Genomic DNA, 20522 nt, shown 5'->3' on the forward strand with positions numbered 1-20522 from the left:
TAAGGAAACAAATATTCCCTTACTTTGAGGAGGCCTTCGTGAGTGCCCACCAACTGCAGGATGCAGAACACGTCCCATTGGCGCAGCTATGCCAGTACTGGAAAGTGGATTAAGATTTGGGCCTGTAAGTCACTTCTGGTTCGCACCAGTGACTTCTGGTTACATCTGGGAGCATTCTGAGAAGGCAGGGAGGCCGCAGCTCTCAGATAAGTTATTGCTGCAACGCAGCAGCCCCATGCAGATTTAATTAGGGAAACCGTATCTCTGGGGGGTTCTGGAATGTATTCCCCACGGATATCAAGGGCGCACAGTATAGTGAAAAGTGTTAATCATGCTTTTTAATATTCTGCTGCAGCAGTTCTCGAACGCTTTACTGCCACTACCCACTTCGTCGGCCGTGGCCTCTGGGACATGCCACAGAATGCCTTGCAGCTTCCGGGTTATGCTTCAGAATGCAATGCCACAAGACACTCCAGGGTGCAACACGGTCTACAAAGTGGGTGGCACATTGATGCTACCCAGAAGCATAATAGGGTGCAGCATGACCCAGAATGCCTTGTGCCACTTCCACTCCAGGAAGTGCCAGCCCTGCAACCCACTAAATATTGGGTCACAACCAACAGTTTTAGAACTTCTGTTTTACTGTGTAATTTTGGCAATTTACATTAATTTAAAATGTGAGCTAAGTGGCTTGAGTTGAATCATGTTTGTATAAAAAAAGAATCTACTCAAAAGAAAGCAAAGGTAGGTTGTACCTTTCTTTGAGCTTCTGGTGATTTGAAATGTAACAGAAATTGATTGGCAAGCACTCCAAACATAGCAAAATACAAAGAATCCACAAACTAGAGCAGGGGTGGGCAAACTTTTGGCAGGAGGGCCGCATCTTCTGTAGAGGACTGGGGAGGAAAAAGAATAAATTTACATAAATGAATATATGAATATGCAGAACTTATATGAATGAATGAATTTTACTGGGTTTATATAAAATACACATGAGAACTATAATACAGGCACGTAGAACTACATGACAACTATGAACTGTTTGCGACATACCTCTTACACAGTGAAAACATACAGATCAAGCTAGTAACACATGGAGTTATAAGTTGTTCAGAGGCAGTTGGGGTGTGTGTGTGTGTGTGTGTGTGTGTGTTAAAATAATGCCCAGGAAAAAGAAGAAAACACATGGAGACTGTGAAAGACCTTGCTCTAACTCGGATTGCAGATCGCATCTGGTGGTTGCAACTGGCCAGTGTGGGCTCATTGGAGACTGGGAGCTCCCTAGCAATCTGGAGTCAGATTGGGGGTCCCTGAAGACCGCGTATGGCCCGTGGATCGGGGTTTGCCCACCCCTGAACTAGAGGAATGATTGACACCAGTGCAGCACATGGCCTTAATCCATCAGCAGTGCACTGCCAGTGAATGGCACGGTTTATACCAGCCATTTTCAACCACTGTGCCGTGGCACACTGATGTGTCGTGGATGGGCTGCAGAAGTTCATTCTGCATGCAGAAGTGCCACAGGAGGATCATTTGTTAGTAGGGACACATGCAAGCCCTTGCTGTCAGTGCAGTGTGCCTTGTCAGTTGTCAAAAAACTGATGGTGTGCCTTGACAGTTTTAGTACTTACTCAGTGTGCCGTGAGATGAAAAAGGTTGAAAGTCACTGGTTTATTCGGCTTATAGAGGTTTCACTTGTCAAGGAACTTGTTTTTGTGCTGAAGAGTCTTTGATAGTGGTTGTCTGATATACACCTGTTTTTTTATATGTAATCTTTTCAATATGATATGAGTAATTAGGATGTGCCTCTTCGCATTTGCTTTTTCTTTTATCTATTATTTCTTGTTTTCTTGGCTTTTTATATTATTTTGTGAATAAATAATAATAAAAATATATTATTGTACAATATTATTTTATATATGGTTATATGTTTATTAATAGTAATATATTTGTAATATTTAATATATTTCAACATATACATTAATAATATATTAAGTAATTATAGTATATAATTATAATAAATAATTTATTATTATTTATTATTAAGATCATTATTGTGATCATAACTGATTCCACTATAATGAGTTAGGGGAGTTTCACTGTCTGTTTGTTACAGCATAGATAATCAGCATGTTGCAGTGAAGTATAAAGTGGATGCTTTAATTTTAGTTTAATTTAATTTAAAATTAATTTAAAATTAATTTAATAAAGTGGATGCTTTAATTTTAAAGTGGATGTTTAATTGGATCTATAAGGGCCCAATCCTATGCAGTGTGCACCAGCTCACCATTGGCATGCACTGTTGCAAATGTGCCATAAGGCACATTTGCGGCTCTCAGCACTGGTGGAGCACCGGTGTTCGGTGATCGCACAGGCCGCCAGGCAGCGGAGAGTTTGGTGGGGGCATGGGGGAAGGCGGAGGGAGGGCAGGGGGAGGGTGGGGAGGGGACATGCTGGGGGGAGTGAACAGGGTGGAAGGGAGACGGGATCCTGAGGCTCCATTTTGGGCCACTGGCCCAACATGGTGACTCTTAATTCTATGGTGACTCATTGTGGGGCTATTAGTCTTACCCAGGGAAAGGGGACAAAAATCCCCTTCTCCAAAGGAGTTGCTGGTGCTGCCCACTGAGCTTGCAGGATGCTGTGGCAGTCATTTTTGGTGCTGCTGCAGCCCTGGGACCGCATTTTTATACACACTTTCCTGGAAGTAAGCCCCACTGAGCACAATGGGACTTCAATTTCTGAGTAGACATGGAGACTTGCACTTTTAGAATGTTTTTGGGTAGGAGTTTGATAAAGGGATGAAATGTCTCATTATTAACCAAAAATGTTTGCCTGACCTCCTAGGCAACCCGCACAGCCAGAACATCAGTAGCAAACTAACATACGACACTATTGAACACGTCCGATACAGGTAGAACACCCTTTGTTTTTATGCACTAGATGTCATGTATTATGTTTTCATCTGAACTTTTTTCTTCCATTTTGTTTACATAGTATTGCATTTGATCAAATTAATGTCTATTAAATCTATCCAATGTCAATGGCAGAAGAAAAGATTGTAAAGGCTATATTATAAAACTGGCAAATTGTCCACATACAAAACTGATATCTTTTGTGATGATCTACCAATGCATTCATTTCTGGTAGCACAATATCATATAAGTTTATCATAATAAGGGCGCAATCCTAACTCCTTATGTCAGTGCACTCCTTTCCAGTACTGAGGTGAGGGCAATGCAGCTCTGAGGTAAGGGAACAAACATTCCTTGACTTTGAGGAGGGCTCCGTCAGTGACACCCAACTGCAGGATACAGCACACATCCCATTGGCTGGAAAGCACTGACATAAGGGATTAGGATTGCGCCCTAAGGGTTTTATTTTGTATATTTCATATGATGTGTGAAGGGTCTCCCAAAGATTTTTGCATATACAGTGGTGCCTCGCATAATGAAATTATTCCGTTCCGCGAGTCCTTTCGTTATGCGAGTTTTTCGTTTTGCGAAGCGCGTTTTCCCATAGGAATGCATTGAAATTTAATTAATGCGTTCCTATGGGCAAGAAAAGTCAGAACAAAGTCAAATTTGGTTTACAAAGTGTTTATTAAGTGCTCTTTAAAGGCATACATACTGTACTGAGGATTTCAAAAACGGGGGGATGCTGAGTGGGGAGCTTGATTCCAATACAATTGGGGGGGGGAGCAGATCTCTATACAGACCAGTGCAAAAACAGGGGAAAGGTGTGGGGGAGGGAAGATCTCTATATAGACATCACAGCAAGACCAGTGCAAAACCCCTTGCACACAGAACCAACAGATGGAAGTTGGGGGGGGCAGATCTCCATACATACCAGTGGAAAAACAGGGGAAAGGTAAGTCAGCCCCAGTAGAGTCAATGGGGCTCACTCCAGGGATGCGTGGACGGGAGAGAAGCCTCCCTGGGCTCACTCCCTGGTCTCCTTCCCTAGGCTCACTCCCTGGGCTCACTCCCTGGGCTCCTTCCCTAGGCTCACTCCCTGCGCTCCTTCCCTAGGCTCACTCCCTGGGCTCACTCCCTGGACTCCCTGGACTCCTTCCCTAGGCTCACTCCCTGGGCTCACTCCCTGGTCTCCTTCCCTAGGCTCACTCCCTGGACTCCTTCCCTAGGCTCACTCCCTGGTCTCCTTCCCTAGGCTCACTCCCTAGGCTGGGATGAGAGAGAGGCTGGGATGCTCTAGGCTTGTGGGGGGGGGAAGAGAGAGGCTGCGATGCTCCTGGCTTGGGGAGAGAGAGGGCTGTGATGCTCCAGGCTTGCGGGGGGGGGGGGGGGAAGAGAGGCTGCAATGCTCCAGGCTTGGAGGGAGAGAGGCTGGGATGCTCCAGGCTTGCCGGGGGGGGGGGGAGAGAGGCTGCAATGCTCTAGGCTTGGGGAAAGAAGGGCTGTGATGCTCCAGGCTTGCGGGGGGGGGGGGGAAGAGAGAGGCTGCAATGCTCCAGGCTTGGGGGGAGAGAGGCTGGGATGCTCCAGGCTTGCCGGGGGGGGGGGGAAGAGAGGCTGCGATACTCTAGGCTTGGGGAAAGAGAGGGCTGTGATGCTCCAGGCTTGCGGGGGGGGGGAGAGGCTGCAATGCTCCAGGCTTGGAGGGAGAGAAGCTGGGATGCTCCAGGCTTGCCGGGGGGGGGGGGGGAGAGAGGCTGCGATGCTCTAGGCTTGGGGAAAGAGAGGGCTGTGATGCTCCAGGCTTGCGGGGGGGGGGGAAGAGAGAGGCTGCAATGCTCCAGGCTTGGGGGGAGAGAGGCTGGGATGCTCCAGGCTTGCGGGGGGGGGGGGAAGAGGCTGCGATGCTCCAGGCTTGGGGAGAGAGAGGGCTGTGATGTTCCAGGCTTGCGGGGGGCACAAAAACGGGAGGGAGCAAGAACGTGCAACCCCTGACAGGCACACAGGAGCCTGGCCCTGTGAGTGAGTGAGTGAGTGAGTGAGTGAGTGAGTGAGGGGTGGTGAAGAGAGCGTAAGTGTGTGTGAGAGGGAGGGAGGGATGCTGACTGACCCGCTGCTGCGCGAGGAAACCCCAAGAACTCATCATCCTTCCTTAGGGTGAATGTGAGCATAAACTGGCATGAAGATCCCCCCCCCTTAAGACAAACCAAAACAAACAAACAAAAAATTCGTTATGCGAAGCATAAGTCATAAAAATTCGTTGTGCGAGTTACCAAACTTCACTAAACGCTTTCGTTATGCGGGTTTTTCACTGCGCGGGGCATTTGTTATGCGAGGTACCACTGTAGTTCTGATTACAGCTTTAACTCTGTGACGATGCACTACTCAAAACAAGGAATAACAGCCTTCTCTAAATTTCAGATGTGTTTACAGTGGGCCCGTGTTATCCACTGGGTTTCCGTTCCCAGAAGCCCCGTGGATAAGGAAAACCGTGGATATTCAAACCTGTAGTTTTCACCCCCCCCCCAAACCCAGCTGGAGCCCCCTGGGCCTCAGAATGCCTTCTAAGGCATAAAAACATCACTTCTGGTTTTCTGATGGAAACCGGAAACAGCAGTAGGTTTGTTTGTTCGTTTGCTTGTTTAAAATGGCCATTCTGAGGCCCACAGAGGCAGCAGGCAGTGGCACTCTGCCTCTACAGGCCTCAGAAGACCTTCTGGAAGCAAGGTAAGCATAGCTGCCCTTGCCTCTGGAAAATCCAGGTCTGCCCGCCCGCAGGCTGGGGAGGAAATAAAGGAATCTGCAGGTTCCAAATCCTGGAATAACACGGGTGGATCTGAACTTGGAAACAAGTTTCACTATTTCAGTAGAATATTTCCAAGTAAGCAGACATTATTGTTCTGTTTTCCCAGAAGTCAATTGCTATTTCAATCTGAAATAATGCACACTGTATTGAAACTTCCCTGGTTTTGCTCTCCCGTTAGCAAGACCTGTCACAAAGCAAAGTGTTGCAGCTGTTAACATACATGAAAATCTCATTTGACCTTTACTGCACAGTAAGAAATGTCAGACGCAGTACCTGTTTAGTATTGATTTGTCCTTTTGAAAGGTCACTAACTGGTGATTGTACAAAGGAATGAAACTAGAGAAATCCATTGTGTACAGTGTATCTGCTTAGAAATCCAGTTCCAAGTGTGTGTTTACCGTTTTTATGCTAGTTTAGTGATCTTTTTTAGCTTGTCTAGTTAACTAATCATATGTAATATTTAAATATTTTTGACTGAGTAAGTGAGATGTACAGGGCATTAGACAGAAAACTGACAATACAGTGGACTACCATCCAGATGGTTGTAATAATAATTACAGAATATGGGTTAATGAAGTGCCTATTAAGAGTTAACTTGGAATTAGTTACTTAACTAAGCATCTAAATTGTGCATTAACCCTAATATGTGTCTACTGCATTCTCACTCTCTAGCAGCAAGTTTAGTCAGAATGTAATAGGACAGTGCTCTGGTTTAGAAGCTGGTATGATGTTGCTTCATGTCCTTTAGATGAACCTGCCTGGAGCTGACAGGGGAGTGGGGGGCCTTGCTGGTTGGAGACACGATAGAACTGTGGATTTTGCATTCTTGCTTAATGAAGGAGTTAGAAGGTTCAGAAGACCAGGGTGTCATCAAATCTTCTTCCTTTGTTTGGCCAGAGTGACCTGAACAATGTTCTGCTGGCCCATATTCATAGAGGTCTTCTCTGTACCATAATTATCGGAATGTTTGGAGTCTGGGTTATGATACACAACTTGTCATAAAAATGGAATTCCCCCTTGGCTTCAGGGAGTATTTCATGGGTTATATCCCACAAATGTTGAGAAACCCCACAGAACCCACCTGGATATTTAGTATTTGAGGCAGTTGTTGGTGTTGAATGATTTTTGATGCAATAGCTGCTACATCTGTTTGCCATCCGTTCATTTCTCTTGGCTTCTAGCTGCTGGAAACATGATTGACTGAGGTTCTAATTCTTTTATCTTTCTTCTATCTATCATGGCGTTTACTATTGTTAAAAATGTTCATATACTTTTTGCCCAAAGATATTACAGGGGGGTCCCCGTATCCACAGATTCACTTATCCATGGATTGGGTCCGCAGGGCCTCCTCACACGTGTGCCCCCTCTGGAGCATCAAAGGGTCCTCTGAGCTCAACTGTAAAAATAAATACATAAAAGCTACTTCTGGTTTCTCTGTAAAACCAGAAGCGACATTTTTAATGCCTTACAAGGCATTACGGAGAAACGGCATTCATGGAGAAGATTTTTTCACAATTTCTTCTTCACAGAGAAACTGGAAGTCACATGTTTTTTAGTTGCCAAGCTCAGTCTGCAGCCTATGCTGGACTCAGAGGACTCTCTGGAGGCTCCTCTTGCCCTCAGAGGGTGGGGATGCAGGCCTTCACCTGTATTCGCAGTTTCAGATAACTGCAGGGGTTTCCGGAATGGAACAAGCTACAGTTGGAACCGAAGTGTTTTATAACTTGGATATATAAAGAGTAGTTCTTCCTTCAAATGAAGGAAACCTATAGATATGTGAAACGATAGAATGAAGGAAATCTAATAAATGTTTTATTTCTTTTAAGTGTGAAACTCTTAAATTACCCATAATTATGGTAACTGGTTCATGCCAGAACTTCTCTTTTGGCAAAAGCTTCCCTGCCCCCTTGGGGAGCTAGCAAACTTGCTGGCGCAGGTCCAAGGAAATCTATTGCGGGTTGGGAGGGCGTACGTGGGGGTAAGGGAATTTAAAATCCCCTTTCCCCACTGAAGCCTCCTGACCTGCTCCCCCACCATGGAATGCAGGTTCACCAGTTTGCATGGCTGTGGTAGTGCTGGGGGGGGGCAGGGAGAATAAGATTGGGCTCCTAGTCATATGGATGGGTGCCCAAGCATGGGGCTATTGTTCTTCTGAGCCCAATCAATTAAGATGGCCTGTCTTCAAAACAAAACAACCTGTCTGCCTGACTACATAGTTCTTCTGCAATGGGGATGATCTCAAAGTGTCTCAGGGAAACTTTCTGGAACCTTACATTGGGACTCCCCTTAAGGAAAACAGAAGGGAAAGAGGTTCTCAATCATCTCATCTTTCATTGGTGTAAGGCCAAAACAGAGTGTGCAACAAAGCCAGTCCTGACACCACTCATTAGCTGATAGCCCATTAACTGGCTAAAACAGTTGCCAGGGTTGTAGAATAGTTTATGCAGCAATATAAAATAGGATCCCTGTGACTAGATCAGTCTGTTCAAACATCTCTGTAATAATGGAATCAGTTCCCAATACATGTTAGAGTAATGTTGCATGTTCATAAAATCTTGTGCTGCTATGAGCAAAATCAGTGTGCAGTGACTGGGTACTGTTAAATGTTAATGTACTAAAGTGCATATATTGCTTTTCTAAGAAAGCCAGTTGTGCTTACGAATGAAACAGAAGAGGACAAATGTCAAACTTTAAATATTTTGGAGAATTGTGGTATGAGACAATATATAAAAATTAGCAAAATGTTATTAAGCTAACACCTTTGGTGCCCATGTATACAGATTTTCACATTATACAGAACATTAAGCAGAGTGTAGAGTGAGAACTAGTTTTCAGTAATGTAGACCGCAAGGTTAATTGCAAAAGGACATAATCTTGGCCACTTCAGGTAGTTAGTGGTGTAATAAAAATATTTAGCACTTCAAATGCAATACAATGACCAACAAGGGGTTGAAAACTATTTCAACACAATTCCTGTTTTGTACCTCTAATGCACAACAGAACCTAGGAAATAGCCTTGACAATAATCTTAGAGTGGGAACACAAGGCTTGAATGATTTACAACCATGAGTTCCTGGCTAATTAAGAATGGCTTTTTTTTTTTGAGACACACTCTAGCCTCCAACCTTCATCTTTGAATATCATTCTGAAAATAACCCTCAGATAGTGAACTGTAAATTGATCCATAGAGGGAGGGCAGTAACTGTGCTCTGTAAAGAAGCACACCACGTCTTTCTGCAGGACCTGTGTCCTATATGAACAGCCCAATCTTATCCATTCTCCCCCCGCCCCCCCCCGTTGATGCAGCAGCATCAAAATAGCTACTGCTGCATCCTGTGTGTGTGTGTGTGTGGGGGGGGTAATCTAGGAGATCTCTGTGTAAGGGAACATTAGTTCCCTTACCTGGTGGTAAGCCTCCATGGCGTGGGAGGCCTGAGATACCTAACTGTTGTACATCCCTATAGACCTGTGCAGCAGCATTGTTTCTAGGAAAGGGGTTAATATAGGCATTGCTGATTCTGACCCCTCCTGGGCTCGATCCACTCTCCTCTGCCCCTTTGCCCCACCCCTGTTTTGCCCTCCAGCCACCCCCTTCCGCCTCTCCCGCTGACTTGCCTTCATTGGCAATAGGCGGGAGAAGTTCCAGTTGTGGGTGGGAAGACCCACACCTTCTTGCCTGCACTCCTTGCAGCCCACTGTGTAGTGTGCTGACGGAGCACCTTTATGACTGGCACTGACTGCTTTACAGCAGTCAGTGCCAGTAGAAGACCCGACCCGATGACAGCCAGTAAGGGTCCAATCCTATCCAATTTTCCCGTGCCAGTGCAGCTGTGCCAGTGGGACATGCACTGCATCCTGTAGTGGGGAGGCAGTCACAGAGGCCTCTTGAAGGTACAGAAACATTTGTTCCCTTACTTTGGGGCTGTATTGTAGCTGCATCTATGCTGGAAAATTGGATAGGATTGGACCCTAAGTCTCCTACTTAAGTACAGGCTAGGTTTCAGGGGTCTGTAGGTAAGTCAAAACCTACTTAAGTTGAAGCATCTAGTTTGTGTTGACCTCTTGGGGGGGAGGGTACTGGGCCAAAGCAGTTACAACACAGAAAAGTGCTGTCATAAGAATGTTCCTTTGGTCTTCAATCTTATCATATTTATCATTCAATTATAAGTTTTTTCTCTGTGTTTGCTTTTTAAAGTAGCTGTGGGGGGGGGCCTTGATTAAACTCTACTTTAATTCTCCCCTCCCTCCATTCCTGCTTGGTAGTTGTAAAAGGTGGCTGTTTTGTTTTTCCGTTGTTGGAGTGGCCTCCATTCAGAGCCCACTTTTCTCATACAGTATTAATACTCTCCTGCACCTTGCAATGTATCAGCTGTTCCTGTGCCCAATCGGCCTTGGCCATACTGAATGCTTCCTTCATCTGGCCCCTTCTGCTTCCCAGAAGCCTTAGTTTTTCCAGTGTTGTCCAATGTTATTGGACTGTTTTTTCCCTTCTGCCACAGCAAGGAGTTGCTGTTTTCAAAGTTATTGAGCTGCTCTGGTTGTCTCCAACCAGCTTCTGTTGCTTTTGCTGATTGCTTCACACCCATGCCTGTTTCTGTCAATAGGCTGCATTTTTCTGCCCTCGCTACCCAGCCTCCTTACCAGGGTTCATCAGCATCCCTTAGATTGGCTTTAAAATTACTGTAAAGTAATTAACCCCCGCTAATTGGGTAAGAGGCACTTTTTCAAGTGGGTGCTCCTTTTTTTAGCAGGGGGAGAGTAACTGGCCCACCTCACCCCAGCACTGTCTGTTCTAGTGGCTGTCTGCTGGTATTCTTTTGCATCTTTTTAGATTGTGAGCCCTTTTGGGACAGGGAGCCATTTAGTTATTTGATTTTTCTCTGTAGACCGCTTTGTGAACTTTTAGTTGAAAAGCGGTATATAAATACTGTTAATAATAATAATAATAATAAAGTAGGACAAAACTGCCCTGTAAATTAACCTGCTGCTGGGCAGGAGGTCTGGTCTAGAGGGTAGAGCCTCCGTTAGCCCAAAGATAACATCTGAAGGTTGCCAGTTCGAGGCCACCAGCAACTCCGTGAATGGCGAGACCTTGAATGGCGAGACCTTGAAGCAGTTGACAGGCTGAGCTGAGTTATTCCACCTGCTCTTTGGTGTGAGTGAAGAAGCGTCTTGGCTGCCCTTGTGGGGTTCTTGAAAGATAGAACCTTTCTGATTTTGTAAAAATCCCCTCCAGGGATTAGAGATAGCTTGCCTATGTGAACCTCCTTGAATAAAGTCAGAGGAGTAATCTGATGACCAGAAAGGCAGTATATAAATACCATTATTATTATTATTATTATTATTATTATTATTATTATTATTATTATTACCCCCATAACAAACCATTCCTTATAGCTAGGAGAAGCCAAAAGACCTAGGCACACCAGCCCCTGAAGAGTGGGAAGGAAATGCCAAGCCTCAGTGCCCCTTTTTCCCCACTGTGCTGCGGGAAGGCAGTAATGGGACTTATTGTGGTCAAAGACTGGACTTTGCTGACCTGTTGGCGCCCTGATCTGTTAGCATAGTTCAGAGAGGTTGAATAATTAAAAGGAAAGAAAAGAAAAATAACAGAATACGGTTTAGAAAGAATACCCCACAGAAACTAACAAAGCTGACTCCTAGCTACTAACATAGCTCACCTCACCTTGGAGCATGTACAAAGTTCTTAAATGCCATCTGGCAGCATGGCTGGCTGCCACCATTCTCTGGCCGATGGGAGGCACTCTTTGGTTGCTTAGTATAGTTGAGAGCTTACCTTTAAAGAACTTCTGACCAGTCACCTTTCAGAACTTCTCGAAAGATCCAGAATTTCTGATGTAATAATTTCTGTTGTACAGGTCCAGCCTTGTTATACACAGATTTTTTATACATGGATTTGACTCCACACGAATGGCCAGTGCAAATGAGAAGGAATGTGCTGATCCTTGGAGAAGGAGAAAAATGCATCCCTTTAAAATCAGTTTAAAAAACTGAACAGTCCTTTAACAATAGCCTCCTTAATGAGAGAGAGGGCAGCTGGCTGACAATCCATCAATGCTTCTCTCTCCAGCCAACCCCTCCCTTCCCCCTGTGCACGTGAAAGAAAGGTGATCACTTTGCATTGGTGAAGGGAGGGACTGAATGAAGCACCTTTGTAAGTGTTTGGAGGAGGACTGATTGATTGATTGTCTTCTTAATGACTCTTATCTTACATCACAAAGGTCAGCAAGGCTGTTTTTAAATCACCAGAGCAAAGAAACTTTGTTTTTAAAATTGATTTGCTATAGTGCATTGAGTGCTTGGAAAGGAACCCACATGAATAATGAGGCTCAACCTGTACTATGTTCCTGGACCCCTCCAATATTTAAAGCACCCAGATGAAGGAAATTTGTTAATCAAAAGTCCTGGTATCTCTGGCCTTGGGAAGTCACAGGGCTGTGATAACATAGGTGGCCCTCATCAAACATGTTTCCCCCTTAGTGCAAAAAACTGTAAGGAGTAAAGTCAAGCTAATAAGCATGCTCTTGCACTGAATTTGACAACCCTCCATTAAACCAGTGGTTAACAAACTTCTGGGAGAGTCACTAAGTCTTTGTACAGGAGCGGGAAGGCAGTGGGGGTGGGGGGAAGGAAGTGACGTGATCCTGATTGTCCGCAGGGCTCCCTGAAGCTTAGAAAGTGAAAGTGGAGCGATCACGCCCCGCCTCCACAAAACCGGAAGTGGAGCACAATCACTCTGCTTTCACTTTTGGAATGTTGGGGGGCCCTGCGGAGGGTTGCACAGGGCTCCCTGCACCCTTGGGAGGCTGCAGCAGGGACTGTTAAGTGCATGCCAGTCCCTGCAGCCTCCTTAGCAACGCGATCCTGGGGATCACATCGCTCCCTCCCCCTGCCCTGCCCTTTAAGGAGACAGAATTCATGGCCGGCTGGGGCATCGCAACGCCCTAGTTTGAGAAACCCTGCCTTAAACCCAAAGAACAGAGGTCTGTCGCACAAAATGGAACCCAGGCATCAAAGAGAAGGCATTTCTAACTTCTTGACAGCTACAAAACCCTGATCCAGGTCTGTTTGTAAGTCAGAAGTCAGTGCTGGAAAGCTGTATAGGATTGGAATCTCATTCACAGTGAACAGCAAGGGGAAGGTAGGGAGGGCTCTTAACCCTTAATGATGGCAATTCTGAAGTATTAATTAGCTCATTTTGAGAGAGAGAAGTGGGAAATCTGGGAAATTTTACCACATGAGATATTGTCAAAGAAGCATCACCTTTGAGCATTTGAGATGAGAAAACTGTGCTTGGGGAGTTTGATTGATCCTCCATGCATTCCAGGGGACATGGCACCTTTTATTTGTGTTCGCCTCTTGCAACTGTAGCCAATTATATGGTGAGATACAAGTGCTGAAGGGTCTCTGAAAGCCTTTAGTGAGAAGTTTCAGAGTGATTTTTTTTTCTTTTTGTGTTGGGGGAGGAGTTAGCCTCCCCCAGTCCTCCTCTTAGGCTGCCCCATTTGGAGTCCTTCCCTGCTCCCAGTTTTCTTGGCCAGGAGAGCAGTCAGCAACAGAAGCCAGCTAAGGACCACCCCAGCCATGCAAAAATGCATTGATCAGCTTCCCCCATTGCCTTGGCCCCTGGACCTCCTAGAAGTGTGTGTGTGTGTGGGGGGGGGGTTCACCTTCCAGAAACCATTTTAAAAGGCCCATGATGAGGATGGGCAGAAGGCAGAGGGCTCCAGGTCATCTCTAGCCACACCAGTTTAACCCTCCCCTCACTGAACACAGCTACACACACTTTCCTGGAATTAAGCCCCATTGAACACAGTAAATATTACTTCTGAGTAGGCATACAAATAATTGCATCCAAAGTCCCCTTTCCTTGCCTGGGGAGAGAAAGACCTGTCTGTCTGTTGCTCTGTGAACCAGGTTGGAACAGGAGGAGGGAGAGTCTCCTCCCATTCTCTTCTGAGCAGCTAAGAGGTGAACACAAAGAAGATTGGATTGGGACAGTGGCAACACCCCCTGCACAGAGCCATGCCTATACACACTTTCCTGGGAGTAAGCCTCACTAAGCCCAATGAGACTTCTGTGTGGGCATGCCTAGTGTAAAATAAATGGTGGCATCCACAGCATGTTCCCTCTTTCCCTCCAATGAGGATCACTGAGAAGAGGAGCTCCATTAGCTGTCCTGACCTTCCCCCTCCCCACATCCCCAGCCTGAATATGTGAACCTGACCTAAGAAGCTGTTCAAAATGACCAAATGCATTCCAAATACATGACCAAATGTATTCCAAATGCAGAACTAATTGCCTATTCTTTTAAGACCAGTCTTCACAGTGATTCAGCCTTGTCTTCTGTATTTGGCTCTAAGAATTCTCAGGTACCACATTCTAAATCAGGGGTGCCCAAACCCTGGCCCGGGGGCCACTTGCGGCCCTCAAGGCCTCTCAATGCGGCCCTCAGGGAGCCCCCAGTCTCCAATGAGCCTCTGGCCCTCCGGAGATTTGTTGAAGCCCACACTGGCCCAACGCAACTTCTCTCAGTGTGAGGGCGACTGTTTGACCTCTCGTGTGAGCTGTGGGATGAGAGCTCCCTCCACTGCTTGCTCTTTCACATCTGTGATGCAGCAGCGGCAGCTAAGGAAAGGTCAGCCTTGCTTTTTGCCTCTTATAGGCATTGAGCTATTGCAAGACCTTGATTCATTTATATAAGTTCATCTTCAATATATTCATTTATGTAAACTTATGTAAATTTATTCAAATTTTAAATGTAGATTAATTATTTATTTCCCCGGCCCCCGACACAGTGTCAGAGAGATGATGTGGCCCTCCTGCCAAAAACTTTGGACACCCCTGTTCTAAATTAAGGAACCAAGAAGTATGGTTCATCCAGTGGAAGCTTAAGTATGCAGTGTTTTTCTACCAGCAGATTAATGGAGCAACTAATGTGTGTTTTTATTATTACAATTACAGTGGGGATTGTTCTGACAAGTTATAAATTAGTCATCTAAAAGGTTGCATCTGTGCAAATATTTGGATGAAAAGATTGTTTTTCTAATCTGGGCAACCTCAGTGGCCCAAAACAGGCAATACTTCTCCCTGATTCTCCTCCCAGCTATTTGTGCTGGGGGAGCACAATAGTGCCTTCCCATTTTTCTGAACCAGATTCACCTGTACCTAGGATACAAACTGACTTTTTCAGATTGACAAAAGTTGAATTTTACATTTGTATACCATACTGCAGTGGTTCTCAAACTTTTTACCACCAGGACCCACTTTTTAGAATGACAGTTTGTCCTGGACCCACTGGAAGTTATGTCATTAACCTGGAAGTTATGTCATTAACAATTAACAACAGTATTTATATACTACTTTTCAACAAAAGTTCACAAAGCGGTTTACAGAGAAAAATCATGGCCAGAAGTTACATCATCAAGCAGGAAGTGCTTTCCTGAGAATGTAACAAGCACTGAAATTGCCTATAGTAAGTGCTGAAATTGTGCAATTTTCCTCAGTTAGGCGGGCTATGAATAATTAAATAAAGTAAAACAAGTAATAAGAGGAGATGGGGAGGCTAGCCCTCTTCCACCAAGTGAGTTCTCTCTGTAGCTTGCCTGCAATAACCTCAAGCCCCCTCCCCCCCAAAAAAATAATGCCCCCCTCCCAGTTCATTTTAAGTTATTATATGTAAGTCAGTTCAGAATGATTTGGGACAAAAGAAATTTTAAATTCAATTTTTTTGGTTAGACTGTATTGAGGTTCAAAGCTTCCCTCTAAACAGCATAAAAACCCCAGAATGATGAGGAGAGGAAATGAGAGTCAAGTGGGGGGGGGGGGAATCTGGAGAAGACAACAGCTCTTTCCAATAAAGCAGTAGTTCCCAAACCTTTTAGCACTGGAACCCACTTTTTAAAATTACACACTATCAGATCCCACCTAGCCTGACAAGAATAGGAAAGAAAAAAGTCTTACCTGCTCAAGCCTCTTTTTACTTTATCATTGGGGGAGGGTAGCCTTCTGGAGTGTTTGTTGAGCTCCATGTTCAACAGAGTGGGACCATTTTGGTAGCCTGGCATTCCTCTTTGCCTGACCTTCCACAGGAGCAAGGCATTTTGCTTACTTATGAGTAAATGCAACCATGTAGCTTAGTTTTGCTTTCCACAGGGCTCAAAACATTTGTGACCTTGGCACAATAGTAAAGTTCTCGACTCATAAATGATAAACTGTGAAATTTAGACATCAATAGCTATTACTCCACAATACGAGTAACGCTCGTATGCTCCAAAGTACACTGACTTGAAAATGAGACTCCATGTACAGTGTATTACTCAGGGTTATTCATATTTCAGTCTAACCATTGGCCAGTATATTTATATGTATACCAAATGTACAATGGCTTGGCCTCATACAAAGCTGGATTTAACTTATAAATGTTCAGAAGAGATTTGCAGTTATTCTGTATCTTAGAAGTATTCTTCTGGTATTTTACCTGTGGTACAGATTTGGCAATGAAATAGAAATTTAAATTGAATCTACCTATTTTGACCCAGTGCTTCCATTTACACCCTTTCAACTAGCACGCTAACTACAGTTGCACCACAGTGTTGAATGAATCAAATTTTAATTCAAACCTTTTAAAATGCCCTTCCACGTATTAACATGATAGTTGCAATGCAAGAAAGCCTCAAGGAACAAGCAAATGGAGTTCAACTCATTCATCCAAAGAGTGCAACCAAGTTTACAAATGGCTGCCTTAAGATCATGCCCTTCAAAAGGGTCATACCCAAAAGGGTGTGAGCAGTACTCTCCGATTTCTTTATAGCTTCAGAAAGATGTCAGCATTTTATCTGCACTCCTGCTGCTTCTACAGCTGTGAACCTGGTGTGTCCTCTACTGCCCTGCCCACTCTTTAGTAGGGCACACACCAAAGATAATTTTCCTCCTCCATGAGTTTGTGCATCTCATCTATCAATTTTCATAGTATATATTCTTTGCAGAACAAAAATAGTGCCATAAAACGTAGGTCCAAAAGATTAGTAGCTTGCACCTCTTCCAGTCACTTAATTCTCCTAACAGGAGAAGTGATGAGTTTGGATTTGCAGACTGGAACACAGCAGTGTTTTGGGTTTCTCTGCAGAAATTCAGACAATACTCTTCTACCCAGATGTTTATAATATTGCAGTTACTTCTCCAAAGTCCAAGACATATCACATTTATCTAAATCTGAAGATTTTATCTATCTATTTATTTATCTAAATCTGAAGACCATTCTGCATATTAAAAAATATATTTACATATTAGGTTTACACACACCCTTTGAAAACTTCAAGTTTGTACTAAGAAATACAAACTATTTTCCATGAGAATTTGTTAAACAATTCAGGGCCCAATCCTATCTAGCTTTCCAGCACCAATGCAACCATCTCAATGGGGCATATGCTGCATTTTGCTGGGAGGGGTGGGATCATGGGGGCCTCCTCAAGGAAAGATAACATTTGTTCCCTTATCAAGGGGCTGCATCGTGGCTGCATCAGTGCTGGAATGTTAAGGATTGGGCCCTAAGAGCCCAGTACCAGTGGTTCACTTGAAAGTACTATAAAGCACTTTCCCGCAGGTGGTACATATTTACTGCTTTTCTTTTTTTTTAGTTTATTTTAGATTCTAGTTTATATGATGGGGTAAGACACAAAGGCTGAGACATATTTTAGTACAGGTTGAGTAATTCCTTATATAGATTGCTTGGGAACAGAATAAGTGCATTAATATAATGAGAAATGCTTCCTCTTTTCACTGTGAAGCTGTATATGCTTCACTCTTTCACCCATATGGGTGTACAGCAGTGGTTCTCACACATTTAGCACCGGGACCTACTTTTTAGAATGAGAATCTGTCAGGACCCACCAGAAGTGATGTCATGACTGGAAGTGACATAATCAAGCAGGAAATTTTTTTCACAATCCTAGGCTGCAATCCTACCCACAGTTATCCAGGAGTAAGTCCCATTTACTATCATTGTTAAAAGAATATACATAGTAGTTTGTTAATAGTACAGATCTGTAACATTTCCTCAAATGCAGTCACATAGCATGGTAGTCTAATCTATGAAAAATAAAATATTGAAATGAATGGGGACCCACCTAGTGGGTCCCAATCCACAGTTTGCGAAACACTGGTGTACAGGTTCACACCACAGAGTAAAGAATAGAACTTATGGCCTGTTCCTGCACTGTACATGGGAATGAACACAAGACCATTCACACTACAGAATTTTTTTTAAAAGTCTTGGACAAAAATGTCTGTATTTCAGAATAGTCCAGATAAAGGGTAATTTACTATAATATACATTGAGAAAACAGTGTTCTCTTTCAATGTTTTAATTATTTTTTTTCTCCTTTTACAGAATATTACAGCACTTCAATACAACTACAGAAGACTACACTGTCATTTTTACTTCAGGAAGTACAGCTGCACTCAAACTGGTTGCAGAGTCTTTCCCTTGGGTACCTGAAACCGTAGAAGAACCTGGCAGCCGGTTTTGCTACCTCACTGATAACCACACATCTGTGGTGGGCATGAGAGGGATCACTACTGCAAAGAATGTCTTGTCTGTTCCAGTGAAACCAAAGGACATGTTGTCAAAGGGAAATGACATGTTGGCTGAAGAAAAGAGCTCCAGAATCCCTCTCCTCTTCTGCTATCCTGCTCAGAGCAATTTTTCAGGGACTAAATATCCACTTGAATGGATAAAACAGATACAATCCGGAAAGCTCTGCCCCATCAATGCCCAAGGGAAATGGTTTGTACTCCTGGATGCAGCTTCTTATGTCAGCACTTCTCCCTTAGACTTGAGTGCTCATCGACCAGATTTTGTGCCACTATCATTTTACAAAATATTTGGATTTCCTACTGGTTTAGGTGCACTGCTGGTAAAGAATGAAGTCGCTTCTTGCTTGAAGAAAACATATTTTGGAGGTGGAACTGCAGCTGCCTACCTTGCAGGAGAAGATTTCTTTTCACCAAGAAAATTGGTAGCTGAAAGGTAAAACCATAGTAGAACATAATTTCTGTTGGTAATTAAGACTCAATCATGCGGCCCTCTGGCCAAAAAGTTTGGAGACCCCTTTCTTAAAAGAGCATAGGTAGGGGAGAGAAGAGTCCCTTGGTACATTCAGAGCCTTATCAAAAATCTCCTTCCCCTGGCCAACCCTTGCATTCTTGTCCCCTCCTAAAATTACAAGCACCTGGGGTGCTTATGCTCCAAATCCTCCAGAAAGTGCCTCAGATAACTCCAGGGTTGATCCCTCTGAGTCTTATTTAAAGCAACCGGGATATACATATTTACTACTATTAATACTAAATCAATTAATATCAATTTAATGGCCTGTATTTTACAATAACTATCTACCATTACTAGTAAATCAGAATTTAGATGCCTTGAGGACAAAATTGCTAGCCCCACTAGGGGCCTGCCTTAGAGTTCACCCTTTGAGGAGGGAGGGAATAAGTGTTAAACCCCTACAAGGAGACAGATTCCTTGGCCCACGTTTCCTGTAGAAGAATTACATCATAAGCTTTAAGAAAAGTTAAAAAATCAGAATCATTACTCCTCCATCCGACCACATTCCAAGACAGCAATTTAAATACATTGTTGACCTCTGGAGCCCAGTGCAAAACTAAATGTCATTCATTGGGCTGCTCCAATCCTTCTTCCATTATGTCGCCTGGCGAGATGGTAGCCATTGTAGGAGCAACTAGTTCCAATGGAGGTAATACTGGGGGTGGGTGGAAGACCCAAAGACTCCCTTTGTTCCTCAGGCCAATCAGTGTTCTCACAGTTACAATGTATAATTGCTCGTGTTACCACTCACTTTACTTTTTGCAATTTGGGGGTGGGTGGACTGTGAGGAAGGCAAAATCTCCACAGTACTGAGTTCAGGTCCCATGATTGTATCCGCAGCTGGGGTAGGTGAGACTTGCACTGGGCATACACCCATGATGGTAAACAGCTGTGATCTGACTTTCTCTAGGCTCAGAGCAACCTTGTGTTGTTTCTCTAAAGATAGGGTTTTGAAAGCTTCCACTGCTTCATGCTGATCCTGTCACTCACTATCCCAAGCTGTATCAAGGGTACATTTGCATCTGGGGACTGGGTGCAATCCTTTCCCTCAGTCATCTCAACATCTGGCCCTGTTTGCTTGATATCAGGCAGCTCTACCTGTGTATCCTCCTGCACTACCTCCACCTCATTCATCAGTCCAGCACTGGCAGCCTCTTCTCTGAAATGGAATTCCCTCATAAGGAACACAGGAGCCCTGTGGAGGGCTCTGTGGGGCTCCCCAAATTCCCCAGAGGCTGGCGCTACAGGAGGTAAATTTTTTTTTAAAAACCCTGATCAGCCCCAGCAGCGGCCTAATCCTGGGGATTAGGCCACTGCCTTCCCCCTGTCCCCACCCCTTGAGGGGCCAGAGGCAGTACTTCTCAGGTTGGTGGGTTATGACCAACCAGTTTGAGAACCACTGGTATATAGCAGGGGTGCCCAAACCCCGGCCCTGGGGCCACTTGCGGCCCTCGAGGCCTCTCAGTGCGGCCCTCAGGGAGCCCCCAGTCTCCAATGAGCCTCTGACCCTCTGGAGATTTGTTGGAACCCACACTGGCCTGACACAACTGCTCTCAGCGTGAGAGCAACTGTTTGACGTCTTGCATGAGCTGTAGGATGAAGGCTCCCTCCAATGCTTGCTGTTTTACATCTGTGATGCAGCAGTGGCAGTGAAGGAAAGGCCAGCCTTGCT

General features: G+C 44.5%; 1 protein-coding gene across 1 annotated transcript in view; it reads left to right on the forward strand.

Annotated features, from left to right (window-relative positions):
- The window catches only part of MOCOS (molybdenum cofactor sulfurase), a 118279-nt gene that overhangs the window by 13335 nt on the left and 84422 nt on the right, over positions 1-20522 (forward strand). Inside the window, exons 3-4 of the mRNA XM_066628806.1 lie at positions 2848-2914; positions 18134-18772. Coding sequence (XP_066484903.1) covers positions 2848-2914; positions 18134-18772 — 706 coding nt within the window. The remainder of the gene's footprint in view (positions 1-2847; positions 2915-18133; positions 18773-20522) is intronic.

The sequence above is a fragment of the Tiliqua scincoides genome, chromosome 5 (assembly GCF_035046505.1).
Source record: "Tiliqua scincoides isolate rTilSci1 chromosome 5, rTilSci1.hap2, whole genome shotgun sequence".
Classification (NCBI taxonomy): domain Eukaryota; kingdom Metazoa; phylum Chordata; class Lepidosauria; order Squamata; family Scincidae; genus Tiliqua; species Tiliqua scincoides.